Source organism: Molossus molossus, unplaced genomic scaffold (assembly GCF_014108415.1).
Source record: "Molossus molossus isolate mMolMol1 unplaced genomic scaffold, mMolMol1.p scaffold_m16_p_5, whole genome shotgun sequence".
Lineage (NCBI taxonomy): Eukaryota > Metazoa > Chordata > Mammalia > Chiroptera > Molossidae > Molossus > Molossus molossus.
Window position 1 is genome coordinate 60,232,081 of NW_023425388.1, and position 27,928 is coordinate 60,260,008.

Here is a 27,928-nt window from a genome sequence, read left to right on the forward strand (position 1 = left end):
GCGCCCCTCCAGAAACCCAGCTGTCTTCCCAGGCCCTTCCCCAGCAAGGCCTTGCTTCATCTGCACCCCACACACACTCACAGTCTAACCTCAGGCTCAAATTATCCTCTCTCCTGGCAGGATGAAGGGCAGCCGGTTCCCTGGGGAGGGTGGAGACAGACAGCGCCAAATGGGCAGCCCAGAGAAGGGGCCAAAGCTAAAAATGGACAGAGAGGTGTTTGTGGCAGGCCCCTTAGGCTCCTACCCATCTGCTCTGGTTAGGGGCTGGAGTCTGTTCTGGGTAGGGGGGGTCAGAAAGGGAGGGGTGCAGCAGAAGGTGGTGCCTGGAGTGGCTTTGGCTGCCCGAGTCCCCAGCTGAGTGTGGGGCCACAGTAGCCGCAGGTTGCATGCCTGTCAGTCAATTTCTGGCAAACACCTGAGGCCACACTGAGGCTCTGGGTTCAGGTGTGTGGTCAGGAGGGGGCATGGGCCTTCAGCCAGGCTGCCTCCTGGCAGTTTGTCAAAGCCAGGACCTATCGAGGCCTACATGAGGACCCACTGGGACAGGACTCAGTGTCTGGCTCTGGGTTCCATCTGGCCCCTGGCTGCCTTTAAACAGGTGTTCAGTGGAAAGCGACTGGAGGCTGAGTTGCCCCCTCATCACTCTCAGAGCACCTTCCGGAAGACCTCGCCCACCCCTGGTGGCCCGGCAGGGGAGGGACCTCTGCAGAGCCTCACCTGCCTCATTGGGGAGAAGGACCTGCATCTCTTCGAGAAGCTCGGAGATGGCTCCTTTGGTGTGGTGCGCAGGGGCGAGTGGGACGCCCCCTCAGGGAAGACGGTGAGCTTTCTGGGTCCCGAGTGGTGTGGCAAAGGGACAGATCCCTAAGAGACCTGGCAGAGGCCCGCGTGTCCTCTGAAGTGGGTTCTCCCCTTGGCTAGGGTGGGAGACAGGTCACAGGGTGGCTGGCCCTGGGCTCTACACTCAGGTTTAACTAGACACATCGGTTTCTTTTTTAAATTTTACAACTAATTTATTTATAATAAAAGTTTGGAAACTATTTTTTTAATTTATTTTTTTATCCTCGCCTGAGGACATTTTTCCATTTTTTGTTCAGATAGAGTGGGAGGGAGGAAGGGAGGGAGGGAGGGAGACAGAGAGAGAGAGAAACATCGACGTGAAAGGGACACATCGAGTGCTTGCCACCCGCACGACCCATCCAGGGCCGGGGACAAACTGCAACTGAGATACGCGCCCTTAGCAGGAACCGAACCCGGGTCTCTCTGGACCACAGGTCAATGCTCTAAGTGCTGAGCAAAACTGGCCAGGGCTGGAAACTATTTTTAAAACAAAAGGAAAAAAATACCTGTAATCTCACCACTCAGAGAAAGCATAGTTAGCATTTCTGCCTGTTCTTCCCCTTAGGTATTTCGTTGAATTTAGTTGAGATACAAATTTTAGATACAGGTTTTCAAATCTTGACCTTTCTCTTGGTATTATATTTAAAATTTTCCCCAGAGGTATAGATAGCATATGTACTATAAAACATGCAGTTCTTGCCCTGGCCGGTTTGGCTCAGCGGTTAGAGCGTCCGCCTACGGTCCGGAGAGACCCCGTTCGGTTCCCGCTAAGGGCATGTACCTCGGTTGCAGTTTGTCCCCGGCCCTGGTTGGTCGTGCGGGTGGCAGCCACTCGATGTGTCCCTTTCACATCGATGTTGCCCTCTCTCTTCCTCTCTCTCCCTCCCACACTGTCTGTACAAAAAATGGAAAAATGTCCTCGAATGAGGATTAAAACAAAAAACAAAAAAACAAAAAAAAAAACATGCAGTTCTTGAGTGTACAGCTCAGTGAATTTTTACATATGCATAGACCCAGATAACCACGCCCAGTTATAATGTAGAACCTTCCCTGCCTGCCGGAGCCGCCCTCCTGCTCTGCACCTTGTATCCCCTTCTTCCAGGGAAGGCCACTGTTCTGACTTCTGTCACCATAGATTAGTGTTTTGGAATTTTATTTATTTTTATTATCCTCACCCGAGGACATTTTTGCATTTATCTTCAGATAGAGTGGGAGAGAGAGAGAGAGAGAGAAACATCGTTGTGAGAGAGACACATCGACTGGTTGCCACCCACACAACCCCAACCTGGGCCCAGGACAAACTGCAACCGAGGTATGTACCCTTAGCGGAAACCAAACCCGGGACTCTCTGGTCCGTGGGCTGACGCTCGATAACTGCTGAGCCAAACCGGCCAAGGCGTGGCATTACATTTAAAGCACTTTTTATCTGCACCAAAACTATTTTGAATATTTTATAACATTTTAATGTTGTATCATCATACTGGTCGTCTCTTACCTAACGGTTGCTATTTAACCTGAGCATTCCCTCAGGAATGGGAGGCCCAGCTAATGTTCCCTGGGGGTCAGCCAGCTACCCTTCCCCAGCCAGGCCAAGGCACCTGTGACATGCTGACCCACCCAGATAGCAGATTTGAAGCCAGGATGTTTGAGCTTAGCTGAAGGGAGGAGCAGGTTGGCTCAGAGTGTTGGGGCTGGGGCCTGTCCTGACTCCCTACAATCTCCACCCCGGGCAGGTGAATGTGGCTGTGAAGTGCCTGAAGCCTGATGTGCTGAGTCAGCCAGAGGCCATGGACGACTTCATCCGGGAGGTCAATGCCATGCATTCACTTGACCACCGAAACCTCATTCGCCTCTATGGTGTGGTACTCACACCACCCATGAAGATGGTGAGTAAGTACTGTGTGTGGGAGGGGCTGTGGTCTCTAGACCCCAGGTCCACCCCTTCTTCTGTCTGTGCTGTGGTTATTCCCCTCATCCTGACAAAGGTCAGAGGTCCCCCAGATCTTGCTTTGGCCCCATCTGATGTGGCAGAGGGGCTCACAGAGGCCTAGCCCCGGAACTGTGTCCTTTGGAGCCCATGTCATCTGTGCATTTTGCTTGTATTCATTGGCAGAGTTACACCTTTGGGAGGAGCTAGTCCTAGAGGTTAATGTTTGGAATTTCTAAGGTGACCCTCTTTTGGTTGCTTCTCAGTTTTCCACATTGCTTAGAGGGAGAGGCTTGGGAAGCTGTAGGACCCCTAGCGGTTCCCAGAGGCCAGGCCAGGAGGGAGCATTGAGCATGGCTCTGGCAGTCCTTCAGGAGAGGACTGGGAGCCCAGCATGGGATGCTGAGGGAGGGGCAGAGCTCAGCCATGCTTATTCCTCCCACCTTTTCTGTGGCCCCAGGTGACAGAGCTGGCGCCTCTGGGATCATTGTTGGACCGGCTTCGCAAGCACCAGGGTCACTTCCTTCTGGGTACTCTGAGCCGCTATGCTGTGCAGGTGGCTGAGGGCATGGGCTACCTGGAGTCCAAGCGTTTTATTCACCGTGACCTGGCTGCCCGCAACCTGCTGTTGGCCACACGTGACCTGGTCAAGATTGGGGACTTCGGGCTGATGCGAGCACTACCCCAGAATGACGACCACTATGTCATGCAGGAGCATCGCAAGGTGCCCTTTGCCTGGTGAGGGGCAGGTGCTGCCAGCTCACAGGACCTGGACCCCACCCTACCCCACCCTGGTCCCTGCACTGAGGCTCAGAGTATCTGGGGCCTTTATACCCATAGCAGTCCTTGTCCTGGGGTGCCCTTATTGTGTGCCTCCTCATTAACTCATTCATCCAGGAATTTGTGTGTGCTGTGCACGAGAGTACAGAGGGACGAGTGCTGAGGGTCTTGTAAAGCTTCCCGGAGGGATCAGTATTGAGCTCCTGGAATATCAGGAGAAGAAAGCCGGGCAAAGACTGGTTGGTAAGCATGTTCCAGATAGAGCTAGTGGTAGGCAGGGTCAGACCAGGCTAGGCTGTGTGGACTGTGAGCAAGGATGTTCAGCTGCACATACGGTGGTTGCAGACCCCTGTGTGAGCCAATCCTGTGCCAAGACCAGTGTGGTCCTCTGGTGTCGAAGGCACCCCAAAGAGTGTGGTCTCCTTGCTTTGGGGTGGAAGGACTCAGTCCAGTTCAGCTTGCCAGGAAATCCTTCTAATCCAGGATGTACAGTCACCCTACTTAGTAACTGATTTTATACTTAGAGGGGCCATACGGGACCATGCATCCTTGCCTGTGCCTGTGGTTCTGGAGTAATTGATAACACCCTCTTTCATACTCCAGCATCCTTATTTGGATGGTAGATCATAAGGTCCACCTGTTTTTATGCAGTCCCCTTAGAACAGTGAAGTGAGCAGATTATTACTCCCATTTCACAGATGAGGGTTAGGTGGCCTTGGAGATCTTGAGTAACTTTCTCTGGACTCCAGTCCCTTTGAGTGCCAGGGCTAGCTCTCCATTCCCATGAGAGATCGTTTGATTCTTCATCTAAAGTGCTTCCTCCTCACCCTGTGCCTCAGTCCCACTGGAATACTCCTTTGCCAGCCTTACTGCTGTGGTGTTTGTCCTCCTCACTCAAGAAGGCATCCCAGAGGGATGTGCGGCTATTTGGGTGAAGCTGGTGTGACTGTGTTCACCCATTTTGGTTCTTCCTCAGGCCCTATCCAAATTTCCCACCCACACCTTCCTGCTGAAATGAGCCAAATGCTAGGATCCTGCCCAGAATCTGGAAATTGTCATCCTTCCCCCACAATTAGAAAACAGCCTGAGCTCTGTCTCTCTTCCCTTGCCCCTCCTGGAGCCTCTGACCTTCATGTCCCTGCTTTCCTGACCCTACTGAAGGGCAGCTTCACCCTCTCCTCACTCCAGGCTGCGTGTGGGTAAAAGACCCAAGCGTTCATTGTTTGCTCCAAGACTGTGCTGCATAGTCAAGACGTCCTGCTGCCCCTCATACCATGTCCGTAGTATCTGTGGTTGAGCCTGGCACATGGGGCAACAGCATGCTTGTTGAGTGAGCATCTTGTGTCCATTGGGGCTGCAGTGAGGGGGGATGCTCTGAGAGGCCTTCTGTTTGACCCCTGCCTTTGCCAGGTGTGCCCCTGAAAGCCTGAAGACACGCACCTTCTCCCATGCCAGCGACACTTGGATGTTTGGGGTGACGCTGTGGGAGATGTTCACCTATGGCCAGGAGCCCTGGATTGGCCTTAATGGCAGTCAGGTGAGGGGACTGGGGATGTGCTCCCTGTTGGGTGGGAAGGGGTTGATTTGATTCCTGGCTCCCAATCTGCCTATTAGAACTGACTTTTATCTCCTGGAGTCCTGTCCCCCAGGCTCCATGTCTGTGACCTCTCAGATAACTGAGCAAAGAAAAGTGGTCAGGAGGGGGACGGGTAGGGCTTGCTCCTATTCTTAGCCCTTGCCACAGCCACCTGTCCAGAGGCCCCAGGCATGGGGATAAAGGTCTGAGGCTGGGGATAGGCTGTGCTCCCCGAAGAGGCAGACCTCTTCTTTGGGGTGTGAGCATGGCAGCCTGAAGCTCCAGCTGTTCTGTGGGTTGGAGGGAGGGTGGGGAGCGAAGATCTGGGTGCTCTGCTTGTACTCAGACTGCATCCCCTCTCCAGATCCTGCATAAGATTGACAAGGAAGGGGAGCGTCTTCCCCGGCCCGAGGACTGCCCCCAAGACATCTACAATGTTATGGTCCAGTGCTGGGCTCACAAACCAGAGGACAGACCCACCTTTGTGGCCCTGCGGGACTTCCTGTTGGAGGTAAGGGCAGGTTTGCCCTGGGGGGCTGGGGTAGCCAAACAGGGGTCAGGCCCAGAGTGGGGAGTGACCCGTCTCTACCCTCAGGCCCAGCCCACTGACATGCGGGCCCTTCAGGACTTTGAGGAACCGGACAAGCTGCACATCCAGATGAATGATGTCATCACCGTCATTGAGGGGAGGTAGGCAGCATGGGCTGCACCTGCACTGCCTTGGAGGGCACAGGGTGGAGGGCCTGATGGTTAAGAGGTCCTCCAAGGTCCTGCCTCCAAGGTCCCCATGGCGACACACCGGCTGTGGTGGTCCTGAGCTGTGCAACTGCAGGAAGACAGCCGCTTCTGCACCTGGGTGCTTGGGGTTAAGTGTGTAGGTGCGCTGCTCAGAGGGATTTCCCTGCCTCGTGCCGCCTCTGCCACCCTCTTCCCACTTGGCCCAGCCTTAGCTGTGTGGGTCAGAGCCTAACTGCCATGATGGTGAGGCAGCCAGACCTCGGCCACATTGGAGACTCTGGAACGCCTAAACATTCCTCCTCTAATCCTCCTCTCCCCTTCCCTTCCCACCTCCTCCCAGGATAAGGTCTCATTTTTTTTTAATCCTTACTGGAGGATATGTTCATTGATTTTGGAGAGAAAGAGAGAGAGAAACATCGATTAGTTGCCTCCCACATGTGCCCCAACTAGAGATCAAACCTACAATCTAGATATGTGCCCTGACCCACAATCAAACCCACCACCTTGGTGTACTGGACAGTGCTCCAACCAACTGAGCCACCCAGCTAGGGAAGGGTAAGGACTACTCACCTGGGTGCATTTCAGTACCCCAGAGCAGCCCTACCCTCTTCCTAGCAGCCTCCAACATCCCACCGAACCCCACTGCTCCCTCCCAGAGCTCCCCTCCACCCTCTGCTGGGCCCTTCACCCTGGCCTCTCTGTCCTCAGGCTCCCTCTCAGGGCCTCCATTCCTGACCCTTCAGGCCCCTTCACACCTGGAAGCATGTGTCTCTGCTTGTGGACAGCATCTCCTGAGTCACATTTCCTGCCTGCAGCCCCGCAGGGTCCTGTCTGGAGCCCTGTCTACCACTCACCCCACCCTTTGCTGTCCAAGCCTCAGAGTATCTGAGGAATTGTTTGGGGCAGGGCAGGCTCGAGGTGCCTTTGGGGTAGGCGGTGGGCATGGAGGGCCAGGAAGGGAGGGAGGAAGAGGAAATTCCTGGTGGTTCAAGCTCCTCTGATTCAGAGCCAGGCAGTGATGAGGGCAGAGGCTGTTCCCTGCTGAGCCCTTTCTCCCTGGATGTCGGGCTTGGAGGTCTGGGCCTTTGGTTAAACCTTGTGACCTTGGGGGTTGGTGACAGCCTCTGGATCTGAGTCAATGATGGAGTTGGTGCTGGAACCCAGGCTGGTCGTGGAGGAAGCATGACCTGTACCTGCTGTGGCCCCAGTACCTCTTCCCTCGGCCAGGGCTCCCCTCGCCTTTGGGCACAGTAATTCTTATCTGGGAATGAGAATTATATACCAACAGGTCAGTGCAGTGGATGAAAGCAGAAAGCTTCTAGGATAGAGGCCTGAGGGGCCAGGGGGAGGGGACTGTAGGCCTGGCACTTTGGGGAACTTTCTGGAAATAGGAAGATTAGGATGAGGGACCCCTGGAGGTACATGGTAGCATCGCAAGCCAGACGTTTGAGCCTACAACCATTCCTACCTCCAGGAACCTAGGACTCTGACCCCTCTATGCCAGGTTCTCGTTCCCCCTCCCTTGCTCTCAGTGGGGGTTCTGTGCACCAGGGCCCAGTATTCCTTGGGGTGACTCAGGAGCTCTTTATCTTTCTGAAGCGTGTGTCTCTGGAGCTGGCACCCTGGGTCACATCTGGGGAAAGCGGGGAGGGAAGGGGTTGGGGGTTGCGCCTTCCTGGAGGCTGCTGTGGGCATGTCCTGCCCTTCTGTCACAGACTCCCTGCTGCCGCCAGCGTAGGCTCGCTGGGTTCTTCCTCCAGGGCCACCAGCCAGCTTGGACCACAGTGCCTGCCCTTGGTCCCTGGAGCTTCTCAGGAGGTGGGAGGTGGGAGGCAGGAGGCCATGATGACCGGTGGGTTTGGGGAGTGGGCCTGTGTGTCAGTGGCACCAGAGTTCTAACTCTGCTCCCTTGTTTTCTCGGTGCCTGAATCTCTGTTCGTTTGGCTCTTTCTCCATGTGTCTGGGTGGAGAGCTCTCTGTTTATGTGCGTCCCTTTGGGTCTGCATTTGTTTGTGTGGGTTGTGGCTGTTTCTGCTCCTCTTAGCCTGGCTCTCAGCTCTCAGTACCTGCCCTCTTCTGTCAGTCTTGGATTCCTTCTGCTGGAAGCTGTCTCCAGTGTTTGTTTCCTAGTCCAGATTCTGGAACCCCCTTGTCCTTGGCTCTGACTGATTCTGTATGCTCAGTGATTCTTGGGGTACAGGGCAGTGGGCAGAGAGACACCTCGATATTGTATGAGCCATGCTTGTGGAGCTCGGTGTATATTGGGACAGACAATGACTGCCCTTGTCCAGGGGTCTCATTCAGAGGCTGGGACGGCTGGCAGCACTTTTCTGTTCTGTGTTTACAGAATTGGGGAAGGGGGACAGAGATTTGAAATCCTTCTGCGGGTCCTTGGCCTGGCCTGGTCCCTGGAGCCTCCGATTCCTTAGTATGTGGGGCAGGGGGAGGAAAGGGTCTGTCATTCCTTGAGGCCAGGGGCTCCTGGGACACCCAGAGAGCAGTGGGTGGAGTAGAATATTGAACAGAACGTTTAAACAACATTTGTCAGCCATTCCTGGACTGGGACAGGGGCTGAGATTTCAGAGGCTGGTTCTCAATGGGCTGGGGCCACCTTAGGGAGTTCTTAGTCCAGACCTTGGTTTCCCAGGTGCTGCTTCACGTTTTGCTTGTCCTAGGATACTGACAGGAAGTAGGAAGTAGAAAGTTCTTGCTGGAGGTACTGGGCCCTTTTGCCACTCCCTTAGGGACTCCCTGTCTGTGTCTGTGTCTGTCTTTGCTACAGTGACTGCCCATGACGTGTTGGGCCTGGCCTCCTGTTGTTGCCATGGAAACTGGCCTGTGGGCGGAGGGGAAGAGAGGGTGTGGCCAGAGCAGGCTGAAGGGAAGGACTGGGCTTCGTCCTCTCTGGGCTACTGGTACCTCAGCCCCACCGAGCCTCAGAGGGACAAGTGGACAGTGTGATGCAGCATTGACCAACTCATTGGCTATCTCAGGAGTTCATTTGAGCCTTGTCACTGATGTGCTTGAGGTGTGGTTCCTAAGAGGCCTCTTTCTTGCACACACACTCCACTCTGACGCCCCCTCCCAGGAACAAGGCGTTTTTGAGGAGTGGTGTCAGGACCCCCAGCAGTCATGAGGGCTCTCACCTTGGCCATACCTGACCTGTAATGAAGGGAGGTGGGCTGGGCACCACTCTTGATCTCAGGAGTCCAACTGAGGCTCCTGTGGAAGGAGCTTGGCTGTGTTCGCAAAAGGAAAGGAGTGGAGAGAGTAGCCTGTCAGTCTGGCTTTGCTCAGGGCCGCACAAGGAGGGCATGGTCATGGCCTTGGACAGGAGTTAATCCTACTGTGTGCATCTCTCCCTCAGCTGTGTTTCTTACCCAAATTAATGAGCACCTCTGAAGAGATGTAGAGAGCAGAGTCCAACCTTCAGCCCTGGGGTTGGTGTCTAAGAGTCTGTGGAGGGACACGCAGAACCCAGGGAGCCCATGAAGGTTGCGGGTGAGCAGTAGCGGGGCCCCAGGGCCAGACATGCCTCCCACCCATTTCACAGGCGGCCCTCAAGCTCAGTTGGTCCTGGAGAGGGGGGCATTTTTCTCCTTGGAATGGCCCTGCTATTTTCAGATGGGCTTTGTCCCTTCCTGGGTGTTGTCCTCATGTCTTCCTTCCTTTCCTGCCCTTCCTACCCAGAGGGCAGGGTGGTAATCACAGGGTTGCTGTGTCTGTGGTGGGGCGGTCAGTGGCCTTGTTTACAAGGAGGTCGGACTCCTATCCCTCCCTTGCCTCACCACTTAGCTTCCCAAGGGCAGCTGTGCTTGTGGGATACGGCTTCCGGTCTCTGGGAGACGCTGTTTGGGGCTTACACTGCCCCAGTGGGCCGTATCGCCTCACAGAGCAGGGTCCAGTGCTCAGCCTCATCGCCTCCTCCTAGCCTCCAATCCCTCTGGTCTAGCTGAAGTTTGGAGACCTTTGTTTACACTCCTGGCTGTGGATAGCGACGTACGGGTGGGGGTTGACAAAGCATGCAGCTTGGTGCCACACGTGTCCACCACAGCAGGATGCGGCTGCTCCACCTCTACCTCAGCCCACGTTCTGCCCACATCGTTGGGTGAGTGAGCCCAGCATAAGATGCAGGAGCCTTGTGGCCTGTTGGCTTATTGGTGTTCAAGTGTCCAGGAGGGCACTCTGTTCTTTTTGCCCACCTGCCCCCTCCCCCAGCCCACCCCAGGGGTCTTAGGCTGCCCAACAGGTTTTGTGTCTGAGGTCAGAGCTAAGTGCTGGTGGTCCAGCCACACTGGGAGGCTGGGTCCCCTTCTGCATGCCTTATTTAAGACTGGAGTAGAGCTCCTCCCAAGGAGTGGATGGGTCAAGGGTGAGGGTCCCACAGCCCTGCCAGGAACTGGTGGAAGGCACTGGAGATGTGAGCCTGGCGACAGGCAGTCGTGAGTTGCCCCAAGTGCTTCCAAACGTGTGAAGAGCTGCATGTAGGAGATAGGTTGTGGTTGGAAGGCCTGGCTTCAGGCCCAGTGCTAAGGCCATGGTGCGCCCTTGGGTCCCTGAAGCTCAGAACTCTTGGAACTGGGCTGAAGAATGAAATTGGGTGTCCAGAAAAGCACAGGCCCAGGCCTTGCCAGGGAGAAGGAGGCAAGGTGATACTGTGAGAAGGGCTTAGGCTTTACAGACGAACAACTGGATTTGAATCCTGGGTCTTCTGCGATCTTTCTGGTCACTAGGCCAGTCATATCACTTGTTTGAACCTGTTTTGTTATTGTAAACTTCAGAGAAAGCTGTCTGACCCACCTAGGAGCTTAGAGTAAGGCTGTGTGCAAACAGCCAGGCCCTGTACTTGGGGGTGTGGTCATGGGGGGCCTGCTAGTAGGAGGCAGGCTGATGGCAGACCAGCCTGGTCCTGGGGCCTTAGCCCTCCTGTGTCCTTCTGCCAAGGTGGTTAGATATCATAGCTAAAGAGTTTAATGTGGAAAGGGCCCTACTCCTTGGGGCCGTCATACCCCACCCTGGTGTTTACCGTGGCATCTCTTTTGGGCAGGGCTGAGAATTACTGGTGGCGCGGGCAGAACACACGGACGCTGTGTGTGGGGCCCTTCCCTCGAAACGTGGTGACCTCCGTGGCTGGCCTGTCGGCCCAGGACATCAGCCAGCCCCTGCAGAATAGCTTCATTCACACGGGTCATGGCGACAGTGATCCCCGCCATTGCTGGGGCTTCCCTGACAAGATCGATGAGTGAGTACTGGACAGGGCCCCACCTGGGGCTCTGGACACCCCCCCCCCCCCCCCCATGAACCTCCCGGGGCATGCAGGTTCTTTCATGCTTCCAAGGTCCCTGTCATAGCCATGGGGCAGAGGGCCTCTCGATGCCCAGCAGCCTGTCCCTGTGAATCAGGGCTAGGAGCTTCAAGGGGTGGATCCACACTTCATTTGGTGGAAGGCCCCAGGAGCACAGCCTTAAGTCTGCTGGCACAGTGGCCTAGGAAAGTGGCCCTGAGAACAGTTTGGTGGGAAAGCTGTTCTCAGGAGTAGCAGAGTCTGGGAGGTGGGAACCTCCCAGGTCAGGCCCAGGGGTGCAAGGCACAGAGAGCTCCCTGTGGGGAACTTCATTGCTTTGTCTGCCTGCTCACTCTACCTGAGAGGAGAGTTCAGTCTCCTTAAGTGAAAGGATAAGGTCACTAGGGGGCATTTGGGGAGGAGAAGAATGAGTCACTTCCTGGGTGCCCCGCCCCAGGGTTCTACCTGGAAGCCCCTCATACCAGGCCTCCAGGCCTCTCTGCTGGCCCCAGGGTCTTCCAGGCCCCTGCTCTCAACAACCCTTGCTCTTCTGACTTCTGACATGTTTCTGCCCTGAGGGCCGTGGTGAAGCAGGCCCTTCACCTCCATGCTCCCTCCCACCCTCTCACACCCAGAGCACTAGGCCCTGGGAGGGTGGCTGTGTGTGTCTGCCCTCCCAAGAGCCAGGTGAGGCCCTGAGAGAGTTGGGGCGGGAGAGCATGACACCCGCAGAAGGAGGCTGGGTGCCTCTGCCCTGCTCCTTACGTGCTGTGACCAGCCTAGCCCCATTCCTCCAGGCTTTGATCGGTCACAGTGACTAAGTCCCAGATCCTGACAGTCAGCACAGGGGTTGAGGGTGAACTGGGAGCAGGGCGGTGGCCCCGCCCCTGGCAGTGGGGCAGAAGGATGTCTCCTGCCCACCCTGACCGGGGAGTATAGCCGGATGCCTCTAGCCTGGCAGGAGAGAAGAGAGTGTGCCAGCAGGTGGCTGCTGGGCGTGGGTTGGGGAGCTGTGGGGGATGCAGAGGGCCAGCTCTGCCCTTGTAGGGTGTTCTTGGAGCCCCTATGGCCCTAGACTTTTGACTGACAGCCAGGAGTCTTTTCCTTGCCCTCTCTCCACAGCACCCTCCCCTGGTTTCAGCTCAGCTTCTGGGAGTTTGAAGTCCTGTACTCCAGACCCATATCTGCAAGGGGCTTGGTCGAGGTGGTCCCCTGGATGCCTGACCCCAGGGGACAGGCCTCACTGCCACCACTCCGCACTTGTTCCCCACCTGACCTGGTTCTCTCCCTACAGACTGTATCTGGGAAACCCTATGGACCCTCCTGACCTGCTGAGCGTGGAACTGAGTACCTCCCACCCCACCCAGCATCTGGGAAGGGTGAAAAGTAAGCCCCCCACTCCCTAGCATCTCTCATTTATTGGCTTCCCAGGGGTACTATCTTCTGAGGCCAGCCCTGAGCTGGCTGTTCTGGCTCTGTGACAGTTGGGTCCCTGGCTCCGGCTGGGTGTGGGGTGGAAGATGAGAGGCAGCTGTGTCTGCCGAGGTGGGCATCCTCGGCCGGTCTGCGTTGCCTGCTGTGCTCTCTTCACCCTCCTCCTCCTCGCCATGCTCAGAGCCTGGCCTTCCTCACACACTCTAATCCCGCTCTCCTCTCCTGAGCCAAAACCACCCCACGGGCTTCATCTTGGCCAGGAGCCTCATCCACCCCCTGGATCCTGGGCCTGTTGTTCCGGAACATGGTTTTCCCCATCCTGCCGCCCCATTGCTTCCCATTGCTCTTGGGTTTGTACATTCACTCACCCCTATTCACGGCGCTTTCTCTCTCTCTCTCTCTCTCTCTCTCTCTCCACCCTCTGCCCTCTGTCTGGCTCTGTCTTCCTCCTTTGTCCTCTGTCTGTCCTGCTCTGCCCCTCTCTACTCTCTGCATGGCCCTTCCTGCAGGGGAGCCTCCACCTCGCCCACCTCAGCCTGCCATCTTCACTCAGAGTAAGTGGGGCTGCTCTCGGCGCCTTGGCCCCCGCTCCCTCTCCCTCTCTCCTCTCATCCCTCCTCTCCTGGAAGGTACAAGAGCCCTGGTGGCTGACTGGGTGGGAGGAGAAGCGGGTGTGTGCTGTGAGCTTTTGCTGCTGACCCAGGACAGCATGCCTTCCTCCTTTCAGCAGTAATCCCCCCACCCCTGAAAAGAAACCTGGGCTTCTGGGGCAAATGTGTGGTCCTGGTGTCCACTCTGCTCTCCTCCCTTGCCTGGCCTGCCTCATTCCCTTTGGGACCTGCAGAGGCTGGACTTTTCCTGATGGTGGGTCAGGAGCTCCTGTTGCTCTTGATGGGAGGTGGCCCATAGCCCCTGCCTGCACTAATGGTGTGCTCTAATGGGGCGGGAGAGGGGTTACTAACCAGGGGCAGGGCACTTGGGGTCTTGTGTCAGTGGAGGGGCATCAGAGGCAGGGGGGTGTGGGAGTGTCGCTTGCTCTAGCCGAGTTGGAGGCGGGCTCGCCCGCCCATGAAGAGGGCTGACAGCATCCAGAGCAGGTTTTGCCCTCTTGCTTGAATGGGGTTGTTGTGCACTGAGAATTTGGCAGCCTGAGAGCTGATCTCTAGGGGAGTTTGTGGGGGACACTTGGCTTTCCTCCCACACCCCACCATCTCTGTCCCTCTGCCTGACACTGCCTCCCTGTCCGGGTCACCCTTCCATTGCAGAACCAACCTATGATCCTGTGAGCGAGGACCAAGACCCCTTGTCCAGCGAATTCAAGAGGCTGGGTCTGAGGAAGCCAGGCTTGCCCCGTGGGCTGTGGCTGGCAAAGCCCTCAGCCCGGGTGTCGGGCACCAAGACAGGCCGTGGTGGCGGTGGCAGCGAGGTCACACTCATCGACTTCGGTGAGGAGCCTGTGGTCCCATCCCCACGGCCTTGCGCACCCTCACTGGCGCAGCTGGCCATGGATGCCTGCTCCTTGTTGGACAAGACACCGCCTCAAAGCCCCACACGGGCACTGCCCCGGCCCCTGCACCCCACGCCTGTGGTGGACTGGGATGCACGCCCACTGCCGCCACCTCCCGCCTACGATGATGTGGCCCAAGATGAGGATGACTTTGAAGTCTGCTCCATCAACAGCACACTGGTGGGCACAGCGGTCTCTCCTGGGCCCAGCCAGGGTGAGACCAATTATGCCTTTGTGCCTGAGCAGGCACGGTTCCTTCCTCCCCTGGAGGACAACCTGTTCCTCCCACCTCAGGGTGGGAGCAAGCTGCCCACCTTGGCCCAGACTGCAGAGATCTTCCAGGCCCTGCAGCAGGAGTGCATGCGGCAGCTGCAGGTCCCGGCCAGCTCGCTGGTCCCCTCACCCATCCCAGTGGGCGATGACAAGCCCCAGGTGCCGCCTCGGGTGCCTATCCCCCCGAGGCCCACGCGCCCACGCGGTGAGCTGTCTCCAGCTCCCTCAGGTGAGGAGGAGATGGGGCGGTGGCCTGGACCTGCCTCCCCTCCCCAGGTGCCTCCCCGGGAGCCCCTGTCCCCTCAAGGCTCAAGGACCCCCAGTCCCCTGGTGCCACGTGGCAGCTCCCCGTTGCAACCCCGGCTCTCAAGTTCACCTGGGAAGACCATGCCCACCACCCAAAGCTTTGCCTCAGACCCCAAGTACGCCACACCCCAGGTGATCCAAGCACCTGGCCCACGGGCTGGTCCCTGCATCCTGCCCATTGTCCGTGATGGCAAGAAGGTCAGCAGCACCCACTACTACCTGCTGCCTGAGCGCCCACCCTACCTGGAGCGCTACCAGCGCTTCCTGCGTGAGACACAGAGTCCTGAAGAACCGGCCCCCTTGCCTGTACCCTTGCTGCCCCCACCCAGCACCCCAGCCCCTGCTGCCCCCACGGCCACTGTTCGACCCATGCCTCAGGCTGCCCCAGACCCCAAGGCCAACTTCTCCACCAACAACAGCAATCCAGGGGTCCGGCCACCAGCCCTGAGGGCCACTGCTTGGCTGCCACAGAGGGGCTGCTCTGGGGACGGGCCAGAGGCTGGACGGCCAACAGATAAGATCCAGATGGTGAGTACCAAGCCTGGCTGTCGGGTGAGGAAGGGCAGGGGCCCCAGGGCCTCAGAGGACTGGGCCCAGCTGGTGCTGACAGGTGGGTGGGTATGCCCAGCTGCAGGCCATGGTGCACGGGGTGACCACAGAGGAGTGCCAGGCGGCCCTGCAGAGCCACAGCTGGAACCTGCACAGGGCTGCCCAGTATCTGAAGGTACCACCACCTCCTGCCCACTCTGGTTTTCAGGGACCCTGAAGACTGGTTCTGCTGCTCTCTCCCACTCCTTACCCTCCCCCCTGATTCCTCTGCCCCCACCCTTGTCCAGTGCCCTTGGCCCCAGTGTGCCCACGGCACCACCCTCTGCTCCTCAGGTGGAGCAGCTCTTTGGGTTGGGCCTACGGCCGCGAGGCGAGTGCCATAAAGTGCTGGAGATGTTCGACTGGAACTTGGAGCAAGCCGGCTGCCACCTTCTGGGCTCCTGTGGCCCTGCCCACCACAAGTGAGTGAGCCCCACACCCTGCCACTGTCCTGTCCCCAGAGGGGTGTCCTGGAGCACACCATTCTAGCACAAAGCCCAGCACCTCTGCAGGCCACACAGCCAGAGAGACAAGGCTCCCAGCTAGAAGCAGGCAAGATGGGCCCCAGTCCCGGGACTCAGATAGTTTGGGGTAAAAGCAGTTTCCTCTAAGTGCATTTACTTAGACTTTTAGCCACATGGTTTTAATGAACTAATGAGTAAAAAAGGCAGAGGAAGCCTCTCTGGTTACGGGGGCTTGTTTCCCTAGCTCCCCCCAGCACCCTGAGCAGCCTCCAGGGAGCAGCACTTCAGGACCCAACAATTTGAATAAATTTCTCAGCTCGGGCCCTGGCCGGTTTGGCTCAGCGGTTAGAGCGTCGGCCTGCGGTCCAGAGAGACCCGTGTTCAGTTCCCGCTAAGGTCATGTACCTCGGTTGCAGTTTGTCTTCGGCCCTGGTTGGGTCGTGCGGGTGGCAGCCACTCGATGTGTCCCTTTCACGTCGATGTTTCTCTCTCTCTCTTCCTCTCTCTCCCTCCCACTCTATCTGAACACAAAACAAACAAAAAATTTTTCACCTCTGCATTTCATAGTTTAAAGTAACACTTAGTGTTTAATGCCTTTTTAAAGGAATGTCTAACCAAAAAAATCCATTACTTTTCTGTAATAAGTATAAATATATACATATATATAACAAAATAATAGTTATAAAAGTAACATACAATGACATATAGTATAAATATATGTATGAAAGTTATTAGCAAGTCAAAAAGGAGTGAATGGGTAAATCCCAGCATCATCCCGGGAGAGGCACTGGTGGGCTCGGTGGGGGTTCAGAGCAGTTGTTCTGTGGCGGCACAATCCAGGTTAGAGCCCAGCACCCCATGCGCAGCATTGGCTTACTCACACGCCCCCTCTCTCCAGGTCCTCATCTGTGTGTGAATGGCACGGCCACCTCCCAGACATGACTGGAAGAATTAGGGAGGATGTGTCTGTCACACTTCACAGCACGTGTCTGGCACATGTGGCACCATTGGTCAACTCTTACTAATTGGAATCCAATTTACTGCCCCTATCACTCTTGGATACTGTAATACACAATTCTGCTGGTCTTTTATTTTTTATTCTTTAAAGAAAAAAAGGACCCTGGCCGGTTCGGCTCAGCGGTTAGAGCGTCGGCCTGCGGTCCAGAGAGACCCGGGTTCGGTTCCCGCTAAGGGTGCGAACCTCGGTTGCAGTTTGTCCCCAGCCCTGGTTGGGTCATGCGGGAGGCAGCCACTCGATGTGTCCCTTTCACGTTGATGTTTTTCTCTCTTTCTCTTTCTCTTTCCCTCCCACTCTATCTGAACAAAAAATGGAAAAATGTCCTTGGGTGAGGATAAAAAAAATAAAATAAAATAAAATAAAGAAAAAAGGGATCCAGGATGATAAGTTCCAGAATTATTGCCCAGAACTACCAGTTTTCACCAGATTTGCCTGGCGCAGAGGCTCTGCCACACAGGACATTCTGTACTCTGTTGCACCGGCCCCTGTTGATAGAAAGGCTTTCTGGTTGTTACCCCTCCTTTAGGCGCTGAGATGTCTGGAGTGCCGGAGGGTCTGCCCTGAAGGAATCACTTGAGCCTGTCCATCTGACAAGCATGGGAAGATGCCCATCCCAGACCTGGAGTACCTGCTGCCACCTACTGTTCCTACTGGCAGAGCGAGGCCAAGGCAGCAGGAGGCTGAGAGCCCTGCCTTGCCTGTCCCTCCCTCACCCAACACTGTCCCTGCAACTTCGGTTTGGCCCACGGTGCCCCAAGCCAAAGTGCAGTAAGTTGCTGGTGAAGACAGGCCTGAGGGTGGCCTCAGCAGGCCCTGCGGCTGATTTGCCTCTGGCTTCATCCACCCTGGTAGGGCCTGCTGCTGGAGTGTGTCCCCAAGTCCTGCCAACGGGAAAGCCAGGCTTGACCCTGGGCCGGGAGAATGTGTTGGCCACACTGAAAGGTAGACCAGCACAGGGCTGGGCCCTTCTCCAGAGAGCCCCTGGCTGACAGTTGGGGTGTCAGACAGGATGTGACTTGTGGCCTTGCCATGGAGAGTGTTTTGGGACTTGGCTGGTCTCAGGATTGAATGCCTGGAAATAGCCTGCGGTGGCTCAAGAAGCAGGGCATAGGTGCCAGATAGTTCCCTGGCAGGGACCAGGGCCCATGGCCCCAGGGTTGGAAGGAGACCAAGGGGGTAGTTACCCTGGAGGGTTACTAGGGCTTGCTCTGACCCAGCTCTTCCCCTGTGCTGTTCCCTGTGTTCCTACCAGCCTCTGTCACCAAAGTTGCTGCCCTAGCTATGGATACCTGCTTCTTCCAGAGAAATAAAATTAGTTTCTATTTTATGTTACCTACTTGTGCCTGCCTGTGTCTTTGCCTCTTGGTGTGAGGCTTCAGGGTGCTCCCCAAGCCACTGCCATCTGTCCAGAGCAGCAGGCCTCATAGCACCACCTGTGGACAGAGGAAGGAAGTGCGGGCCTGGTTGGCCTAAGCATTTTTCCCTTTCCTGAACTGGCAGAATCCCCACTTGATGTAGTCACTGGTTCACAAGGTCCATGTTTTTATGCTAGAGTGCCATATGAGGCAGGATGTACTGCAGGAGAGACTACAGTAACTCAGCTGGAGCTAAGCCAGGAACTTCAGTAACAAGGAAGGCTTCAATATGTATAAGTATTTTAGTTTTGTTTTTATGAATAACTGGTATTTCACATGGTTCAAAATTTAAAAGAGTATACTGAAGAGTATACAGTGAAGTCTCCCACCCAAGCTACCCACCTCCCCTTCCTAGAAGCTGACTTGATCATCAGTTTCTTGTGTATTTTCTGTTCTTTCCCTTACAGAATTTTGATGAGTTTCCTAGCCACTGAAAGTGTCCCTGTTCTTGTTTAGGGTTGCATGATCCATTTAACCAGACCCCTTTTGATGAAGGGATATTTTGGTTGTTTCTAATTCTTTGCAATTGCAACCACTGCTGCAGTAAATGGCACACGCGAGTTATTTTTCATTTGCAACTGAAGGATGAGTTCCCAGAAGTGCGACTCCTGAGTCAGAGTGTGTGCACCAATGACAGCTTGCTGAATCGCTCTCTTCAGAGGAGGTTGTTCCAGTTGTCACAGTCACCGGTGTGTGGGAGCTTTGTGTGCTTTAAGGAGCTTTGTGGTTTTGCCAGCCTAACAGGTGGAAAATGATGTCTCTATGGTTTTAATTTGCATTTCTTGAATGAATGAATGAATGAATGAATGAATGAACATTTTAAAAAATTCAGACAATTTATGTTTCCTTTCTTATGAGCTACCTATTATTGTCCTTGGCACATTAAAAAATGTTAGATGAGTGTTTTTTAGGAAATTACTGGATCAGAGTAATTAGCCCTTTGAGCTTTACCATAATATCTGAATTTTAAGGAAAAAGGTAAATCATAAGAAAGTGAGATGATGGCTTGGGTTGTTAAAAACAAAACAAAGGCCATTCAGGATGGTCTCGTGTGTGTGTGTGTGTGTGTGTGGCCACAGTTGGCCTGTGTGGTGGGCCCTAAGGCCTGGGAGGTCTGGAGCCTTCAGACCCAAACATGGTCTGCCTGCCTATGCACTAAGACAGGAATTAAATTATATTTCACGGCAATTTAAAAAATTCAGTGGAACATGATATAAAAGGGAGAAGTTAGCCCTGGCCGGTTTGGCTCAGCGGTTGGAGCGTCAGCCTGCGGTACAGAGAGACCCGGGTTCCGTTCCCGCTAAGGGCATGTACCTTGGTTGCAGTTTGTCCCTGGCCCTGGTTGGTCGTGTGGGTGGCAGCCACTCGATGTGTCCCTTTCACGTCGATGTTTCTCTCTCTCTCTCTGTTCCTCTCTCTCCCTCCGGCTCTATCTGAACAAAAAATGGAAAAATGTCCTCGGGTGAGGATAAAAAAAAAAGGGGGAGAAGTTAGTATTAAGTAACCTTTGGGCATTGCTACTAGACCTGGGTTCCATTTTCAGCTGTTTGATATTGGAAAAGTTACTTAACCTTTCTGAACCTATAAATTGGGGCAGTAATTCCTGCTTTGTAGAATGGTCATGAGTGTTGCGCTGAGGGTCTGCAAAATGAACAAGAGACACAAACACACACAGAGACAGACAAGACTGCAGCCCGAAGTCCTGCAACCCGTTTATTTTTATAGCCAAGGAGATAGGCCGTGGTCCCAGTTCCTTTCAAGATAACTAATCTAACTATCTCTTCTGCTGGTTCTTAACCCCCGCTCAAAGGTCAGTGCTGCTCTTAAGGATATCTAGTCGACTTCCAGTCAAAATGGCGGTGTAGGCAAACACAGTATCACGTCCTCCCACAATCACATCAAAGTTACAACTAAACTACAGAACAACCATCATTCAGAACCACCTGACATCTAGCTGAATGGAAGTCTTACAACTACGGAATTGAGACTGGTAGGAGGGCAGAGGCGGATGGGCTGGTCCCACACCCACGTGTGGCGGATAAAAATCAGGAGGATCCTGCGGCTGGGAAGGTCCTCCCAGAGGACTGAGGGGTCCCCATCCCACACCAGGCACCCCGCTCAGGGTTCCAGTGCCAGGAAGAGAATCCCCATAACTTCTGGCTGGAAAAACCAGCGGGAACTGAGGCTGAGGGAGGCTGAGGCGGCTGGAGCCCCAGGCAGCTCCTTAAAGGGCCCGCGCACGGACTTATCAGACTCACTCCCTCTAAGCTTGGAAGGGAGGCAGCTCCAAGGGCACCAGAGACACAGGGAAGAACTGAGCTGTTTGGCACTGGAGCGAGAGCTGGAGGGGGGCTTTCTCTGGGACAAATGTGCTGTCAGAGGCCTTTGTTCCCTTGGTGAGCCCTTCCCTCGGGCAGCAGACAGCCGCCATATCTGGGACTCCAGCAACCTGGCCCACACTGGTTGCCCCACCCTGGTGATACCCGGAGGCCCCGCCCCACCCAACTTTCAGGCCCACCCAAGCTGTTGCCACTTGCTTAACCATAGGATTGGCCTGTCTTGGATCCTGCTTCAGGTTTTCCTAAATTCTTTCAAAAGAGCAGCATCTGGTCTCAGCAAGCCCCATACCTCCCGTTAAGTAATACACAGAAACAAACACAGGGAGGCAGCCAAAATGAGAAGACAAAGAAACAGGTCCCAAATGAAAGAACAGAACAAAACCCCAATAAAAGAACTAAGCGAAATGGAGATAAGCAACCTAACAGATGCTGAGTTTAAAATACTGCTTATAAAGATGTTCAATGAACTTAGAGAGAACCTCAGCAAACTTACTGAGGGCCTCAAGAGCATAAAAAAGGACCAGTCAGAAATGAAGGAGGCACTAACTGAAATAAAGAATAATTTACACAGATTCAGTAGTAGAGTAGGTAAAGCTAAGAAGCAAACCATCTATTTGGAATACAAGGAAGCAAAAAACACCCAATCAGAACAGCAAAAAGAAAAAAGAAGCCAAAAACATGAGGATAGTGTAAGGAGCCTGTGGGACAACTTCAAGCGTGCCAACATTCGCATCTTGGGGGTGCCAGAAGGAGAAGAGAGAGAACAAGAAATCGAAAACCTATTTGAAATAATAGCAGAAAACTTTCCTAACTTGGTGAAGGAAACAGGCATACAAGTCCAGTAAGCACAGAGTCCCAAACAAGATGAACCCCAAGAGGCCCACACCAAGACACATCATCATCAAAATGCAAAAGTTTCAAGACAGAGAGACTCTTAAAAAGCAGCAAGAGAAAAGCAGTTAGTTACCTACAAGGGACTTCCCATAAGACTGTCAGCTGATTTCTCAAAAGAAACTTTGCAGGCCAGAAGGGAGTGGCAAGAAATATTCAGAGTGATGAAAAACAACCTACAACCAAGATTACACTATCCTGCAAAGCTGTCATTTAGAATCAATGGCCATATAAAGAGTTTCCCAGACAAAAAGTTAAAGGAGTTCGTCACCACCAAACCATTATTATATGAAATGTTGCAGGGTCTTTTTGAAGAGAAAGATAAAATATATGAACGAATAAAATGGCAATGAATACATATCTACTGACAATGGAATCTACAAACAAAATGAACAGGCAGAACAGAAACATTCTCATTGATACAGAGAACATTTTGTTGGTTGCCAGATGGGAGGGTGGTTGGAGGAATGGGTGAAAAAGGTGAAGGGATTAAGAAGAACAAATTAGTTGCTAGACTGACAAACCTCAAAGGGAAGGGTGGTTTGGGAGGTGGGAAAAAATAAACCAAAGAACTTATATGCATATGTGCATAACCAATGGACACAGACAACAGTGTGGGAAAAGGCAGGAGGGGGGCAGGAGTGGGAGGGAGGGGGTCAATGGGGGAAAAATGAGGAACATCTGTAATACATTCAACAATAAAGATATAAAAGAATTATGAGATGGATATTCCTCGGGAACAAAAAGAATATCTGGTCCTTCCTGTTTGCAGGCAGGAGGAGTGAGCCTGTGTGCAGGACACACTCTGAATTGTTCTTAAGAATTAAGCAACACTCCAAGGCATCTGTGTGCAGAATATCCTTGATAACCCTTGTGTGAGTCCATCCGTGTGCGGAATAAACTCACATGCAATCTACATTTCCCCCTTTTTTATTTTATTTGAAATGTTACATGCTGTAAGGTTGACAGCATATTTTGATTGTTGTTATCTACTGCTTGCTGCTGGGACCATCAATAGAAGACTAGAAGAGCAATAAACAAAATTATAAGTAAAACAGTGGTATTACTAAGAGTAGTGCTTACAAGAGTCTTAATTTGTCCAAAGGGATTTAAATTTGCTATTCCATCAGCCAAGCTTTCTAAAATATCACCCCCTGTGAGAGATGGTAAATTGTTGCTATAAGTATTTTCAGTTTCTTTCTCTAGAGCTCGAATTTCATTGGTCAGATTAGCATGACCTATTAATGTTCTCTTAATCTTATCCCAACCCTCTGATACATTGTAAAGCAAGGGAGTGACACAAATATGGGAAGAGTTCCAGTCGCATTTTAACATAGATTTTGTGGGAAGCACAGAAATCTGATCTCCCAACCACTCAACAGTTTACGTTTTGAATGTCCACTGCCATTTGAGAGTCCAATTCTTGTTGCCATAATAGATATGAATCCCGAAGCCAGTTCTGAACGAACTCTGCAGTTTGGACGCCCTGATGTAGAGCCGCTCTGGCAACAGTAGCGGTAGCAGTTACAGCAGCAAGTCCAAGAATGGCAGCTATAATCAATCCGATGGCTCGACGCGAACGCTTCAAAATAGTGTCCACGGGCTGAGAGTTGCTCATTATCTCCACTTTAGCCGGCGGGTGGGTGGCCACTCACGCTTCCCCTGTGGAAACATAAGCAAACCCTCGCCCCAAATGCAGAAGTTCTCTCTCTCTCTCTCCAGGCTCCAGCTAGGGTCTTGTACCAGATAGGGCGAGCCAAGCCTTTATCTGAGAATATTGTTTGCTCCTCTGTAAAATGTTTTTCTGCCGCAGTCATGCCAATTTGATTCCAAGAATTTAAAAAATTGAGAGTATATAATACTTTATGGAGAATATCTTTAGGTCCCATGCCTCATATTCCCCCTTTTTGTTTTTGTAAATAAGATCTTACAGTGCGATTTGCACGTTCGATGATGGCTTGTCCTTGACTGTTAAAAGGAGTACCTGTATTATGTGAGATTTTGTATTGGTTCAAAAAGTCAGCAAATTTTTTAGAACAATAAGCTGGGCCATTATCTGTTTTAATGTGTTTTGGCTTCCCCATGATTGCGAAGCAGATTAATAAATGAGAAATAACAGAGTCAGTTTTTTCATTAGACATAGACGCCCAATAGAAATGTAAGTGTCGATGGTATGATGGATGTATATCGGACAACGTCCATTTGCCAAATTTGATTAACGTCTCGACCCTGAGGATTTACTCCGGGGGGGTAGAGCACATAAATTGTGAGGAGCACAAACATTGCAGTTGCGAAGGATCTGTTTTGCCTGCTTATAGGTTAGATGATATCTTTTTCTGAGCCCTGAAGCATTAGTGTGATGTACAGTGTGCTCTTCAGTGGCCTGTTGAACAGAGCCAATAAGTAACTCATCAATATGTTGATTCCCCTGGCAAATCTGAATGAGATAGAATATAAAGAATAAACACTGGCATCTGTCTTTGGGTAATACATTGGAACAATATAGAAAATAACTTTTCTAAGGAGAAAGGGCACTAAAGGAAGAGACACTTGTGAAATTAACTGTGTGGTCAGTACTGCATATTGAGAGTCAGAGACAATATTAACAGGTATCTGGGCATAATCTTGAAGAACTAAACAAATAGCCCATAATTCTGACTTTTGTACTGAGTCCCACGAAGAACTAAACAAATAGCCCATAATTCTGACTTTTGTACTGAGTCCCACGGTGTTTTCTGAACATTTGTTTGATTTTTAGTCCAATAGCCAGCATATCCTCTGCTGGTGGCATCTGTAAAAATCGTAGGCCCTTTTACAGGAGTGTCAGAAATTGGGTTATAAGGTAAAATGGCATGTTCCTTAAGAAAACTAAATAGCTTTGTGGCAGGATAATGATTGTCAAATTGACCTGGATATCCCGCTAGGGCCAGCTGCCAGTTTTCATTGTTTTCTATTGCTCTTTGAATCTGTTTGTGCTGGAGGCGCGTGATTATAGAACTTGACTCCAACCCGGCCAGTTGTAAACACCTCTGGCCTTTGTAGATAAGCAATTTTGTCTAGGTAGGTAGTTAACTTTTTATTGAATTTGCTAGGCAAAAGCAACCACTCTAAAACTTTGGCATCTTGCCCTAAGCAAGCTGTGGGGGATTGGAGGTATGGAAGATATAGATCTGCACTGGCTTGGTAGGGTCATAAAAGTCTAACTGTGCTTCAGAAATTCTTTGTTCTATAAACTCTAGCTCTTTGAGAGCTTTTAGAGTCAAAGTTTGTGGACTGGGACTGTCGAGGGCAACATCTTCTAATGTTGCAAAGAGATTTTGCAAAGCACTAGTACGGATTCCTAAAGCAGGCCTCAGCCAGTTAATGTCTCCTAGTAACTTTTGGAAATCATTTAAAGTAGTTCATTGATTTGTTCTGATAGTGATTTTTTGTGGTTTTATCTGTCGCGCCCCACGAGTATAGCCCAAATAATTAGAGGGAGGTTCTAATTGTACTTTTTCAGGAGCTATACATAAATTGAATTGCTGTAAAGCTGCTTTAAGCTCCTTATAGAAAAGGTTTCTTTCAGTGGGAGCTGCTAGCAGTACATCATCCATGTAATGATACAGAATAATTTGAGGATACTTCTCTCGTAAGGGCCGCAAAGCTCTGCCCACAAATTCTTGACACAAAGTAGGACTGTCAATCCTTCCTCAGGGTAAAACCCTCCATAGATATCGTTCAGTAGGTCTGCTATTGTTATTCTCAGGGATAGTAAAAGCAAATTTAGCTTTGTCCTGTTCTTGTAAAGGAATCGTGAAAAAACAATCTTTCAAATCTACGACTAAGATTTTGTAGGACTCAGGAATCATGGATGGCGATGGAAGGCCAGGCTGAAGGGGCCCCATAGGTTCTATACATTTATTAACTTCTCTTAAACCTATTAGGAATCTCCATTTGCCACTCTTTTTCTTAGTAACAGAAACAGGAGAGTTCCATGGAGACGGGGTAGGCTCTATATGGCCATCCTCTAACTGTTGTTTAACTAGAAGTTTTAAAGCCTCCTCTAACTGTTGTTTAACTAGAAGTTTTAAAGCCTCAAGCTTTTCTTTAGTCAGAGGCCACCGCTCCATCCATTGTGGTTCTTCAGTTAACCATTTACGAGGTAGGGCTCGAGGTTGCGAAACAGTAGCTACAAGTTTTCCGAAGGCACAGGGTTAAAATTCATATTAAGCGTCATGTTTTTTACTGATTGAGGCAAATGTGGCATCTGTAAAAATGCCCCAAATTGCTGTAGTAAGTCTCGGCCCCAGATATTTATAGGGATATCTACTATGTAAAATTAAATTTGGGCTGTTTGTTCATCAGGGCCATAACAATAATCTGTGTGCACTTTGAAATATCTGATTAGTGGATCCTATTCCAGACAAAGTGACAGACACGGCCTGGTAAGGCCATGAGGGTGGCCAAAACTTGAGGGCTGTGATAGAAACATCAACACCCATGTCCACGAGGCCCTCAAATACTCTAATAGTGAACTTCAGAGATGGGCGAGAGTCACTGATTAATGTTTCCCAGAAAACCTGTTTTCCCGTACTCCCAAAACCGCCCTGTTGGTCAACATTCTGAGTTTTAAAAGAATAAGGCAAGAGGAGCAGTTGAGCAATGCGTTCCCCAGCGGCTAAACTCAAGGTTTGTGATACTGAGCCATAATTTTTATCTTGCCCTTGTAATCCGAATCAATAGCCCCTGGATGGACTTGGAGGCCTCGGAGAATAGAACTACTCCTCCCTAGTAGCAATCCAAATGTTTCTCCGGGAAGTGGTCCCAAAACCCCAGTAGATAATTTATAAACTCCTGCAGAGGGGGAGAGAGTGTAAGGTTGGTTACAGGCAAATCTGCCGCTGCACTGCCCCTCGTAGCTACCCTCAGATCCTTCACCCGGATGATTGCTGGTGCTGCAGGCCGTTGCTGACAGGGAACTGCAGAGACCCTGTATTCTGCTGGGGGCCTCAGGGTTGGGGGCCCCTCTGGGTGTTTCCCGACTGTGGGGCGTTTTGAGGAGCAACAGGATTAATCCAATTCCCGTTTTTGTCCTTTTTGGAAAAACATTCATTAGCCCAGTGACGGCCTTTCTTACACTTAGGACAAAGGCCTGGAGGTTCTTTCTTAGTATCTTTAACCTCCACCTTTTTCTTTTTCTATAATTCTTTCTGAAATGTCCTGGCTTTCCACAATTGTAACATGTTCCCTTATTATTAAGGGCTGAGGCTAAGGCAGTAGCAAAAACATTAGCATGATGCTCTGGGCCCCCTACTCCTGCACAGGCCCATATATAATCATCTAAGGAGGCACCCTGCCCCTTTAAGGGACTTACTATATGCCTACATTCTGAATTCTTGTTCTCAAAAGCTAAAGATTGCAAAACTATTTAGCAGCCTCTCCTTGACCAATTCCTCTCATCACAGCATTTTTTAACCGAGATAGAAAATCAGTATATGGCTCTGTAGGGCCTTGCATAGTTCTCACAAGAGGGAGCAGTATGCCCAGTAGACTCAAATTTTTGCCACGCCTTTAAGAATATGTTTTTGATTTGTACTAGGGTGGCATCTGTAAGGCCTGCTTGTGCAATAGTAGAAAAAGCCGCCTGTATTCGAGCCTCCTCGAGCCACCAACTTTTCAACTGCAACCATTGAGAACCTTCGAGAACAGTCTTTCCGATTGTTTCCCAATCTTTGTGTATGAGGAGAGTTCCCGATGCATATGAATCTAACAGTCCCGCCACAAAAGGAGATTGAGGTCCATATTGAGCGGCGGCAGATTTTAATTCTTTCAGAATCTTATACTGCAAGGTGCTATATTGAACATTCATGCCTCCTTGCGGAAATTGAGCATTGGCGGCAAATCTCTGCCTCTGAATAGGAAACAATAAGGGCGGATCCTCCTCAGGCCAGCCAGGGGGAATGGGAATATTGTCAGGGGGACTGGAAAACCCAAAGACATAGTTCTGAGGCCCTATAGGAGGGGCCGCAGAAGCCCCAGGTACAGGAGGTGGTGGTGGAGAGTAACTTATAGCAGCTGGATACGCGGCTAGAGGAGGGGCAGTAGGCTGGATGGTAGATAAAGCCGCCTGTCCTTTTAACATTTTTTTCATTAATGTGATTAACACTTTGGTACCATTATTATCAGAGTCCTCTGAGCTTGTAGAGGAAGATTCTGAATCACTGTCCTCAGGGTGTTCAGGAGATGGAGGAGGAGGTAAGGAAGGGGAAACATCCTCATGTATCTTCTCCTCCGGCTCCGGCTTATTTGTGGATCCTCCTTCACTAGGGGACTCTAACAGCGGAGGGCCTGAGTGATGCACTGCAAAGCGTCCATCATTTTAAGTCCATAGTCTGCCCTTGTTGGTGACACTTTCGTAAAGTTCTCACTACCTGCTTCCATTCCTTCAAATTAAGTTGCACTTGATGCTGGCTAGCAAACCAATAACATTTCTGATTTATATGCTTAAATAATTTCTTAAAGCCTTTGTCAGTTGCTTCAACTCCAGTGGAGTGCAATAAACCTTT

At 51.9% G+C, this 27,928-nt stretch overlaps 1 protein-coding gene across 13 annotated transcripts in view; it reads left to right on the forward strand.

Moving 5' to 3' along the window:
- Window positions 1-18,033, forward strand: part of TNK2 (tyrosine kinase non receptor 2) — a 42,624-nt gene extending 24,591 nt beyond the window's left edge. For 5 of the 13 annotated variants that reach the window (XM_036242548.1, XM_036242549.1, XM_036242550.1 and 2 more), the window contains 12 exons: window positions 599-820; window positions 2,574-2,726; window positions 3,228-3,505; window positions 4,958-5,084; window positions 5,488-5,634; window positions 5,719-5,813; window positions 10,909-11,103; window positions 12,440-12,531; window positions 13,845-15,193; window positions 15,294-15,389; window positions 15,548-15,675; window positions 17,262-18,033. In XM_036242548.1, the coding sequence (XP_036098441.1) occupies window positions 599-820; window positions 2,574-2,726; window positions 3,228-3,505; window positions 4,958-5,084; window positions 5,488-5,634; window positions 5,719-5,813; window positions 10,909-11,103; window positions 12,440-12,531; window positions 13,845-15,193; window positions 15,294-15,389; window positions 15,548-15,675; window positions 17,262-17,268 (2,889 nt within the window). In that variant the 3' untranslated portion in view covers window positions 17,269-18,033. Of the gene's footprint in view, window positions 1-598; window positions 821-2,573; window positions 2,727-3,227; window positions 3,506-4,957; window positions 5,085-5,487; window positions 5,635-5,718; window positions 5,814-10,908; window positions 11,104-12,439; window positions 12,532-13,088; window positions 13,209-13,844; window positions 15,194-15,293; window positions 15,390-15,547; window positions 15,680-17,261 lie in introns of those variants that run through there. The other 8 variants (XM_036242547.1, XM_036242556.1, XM_036242554.1 and 5 more) reach the window with 8 other exon arrangements.
- The last annotated feature ends 9,895 nt before the right edge of the window (window positions 18,034-27,928 follow it).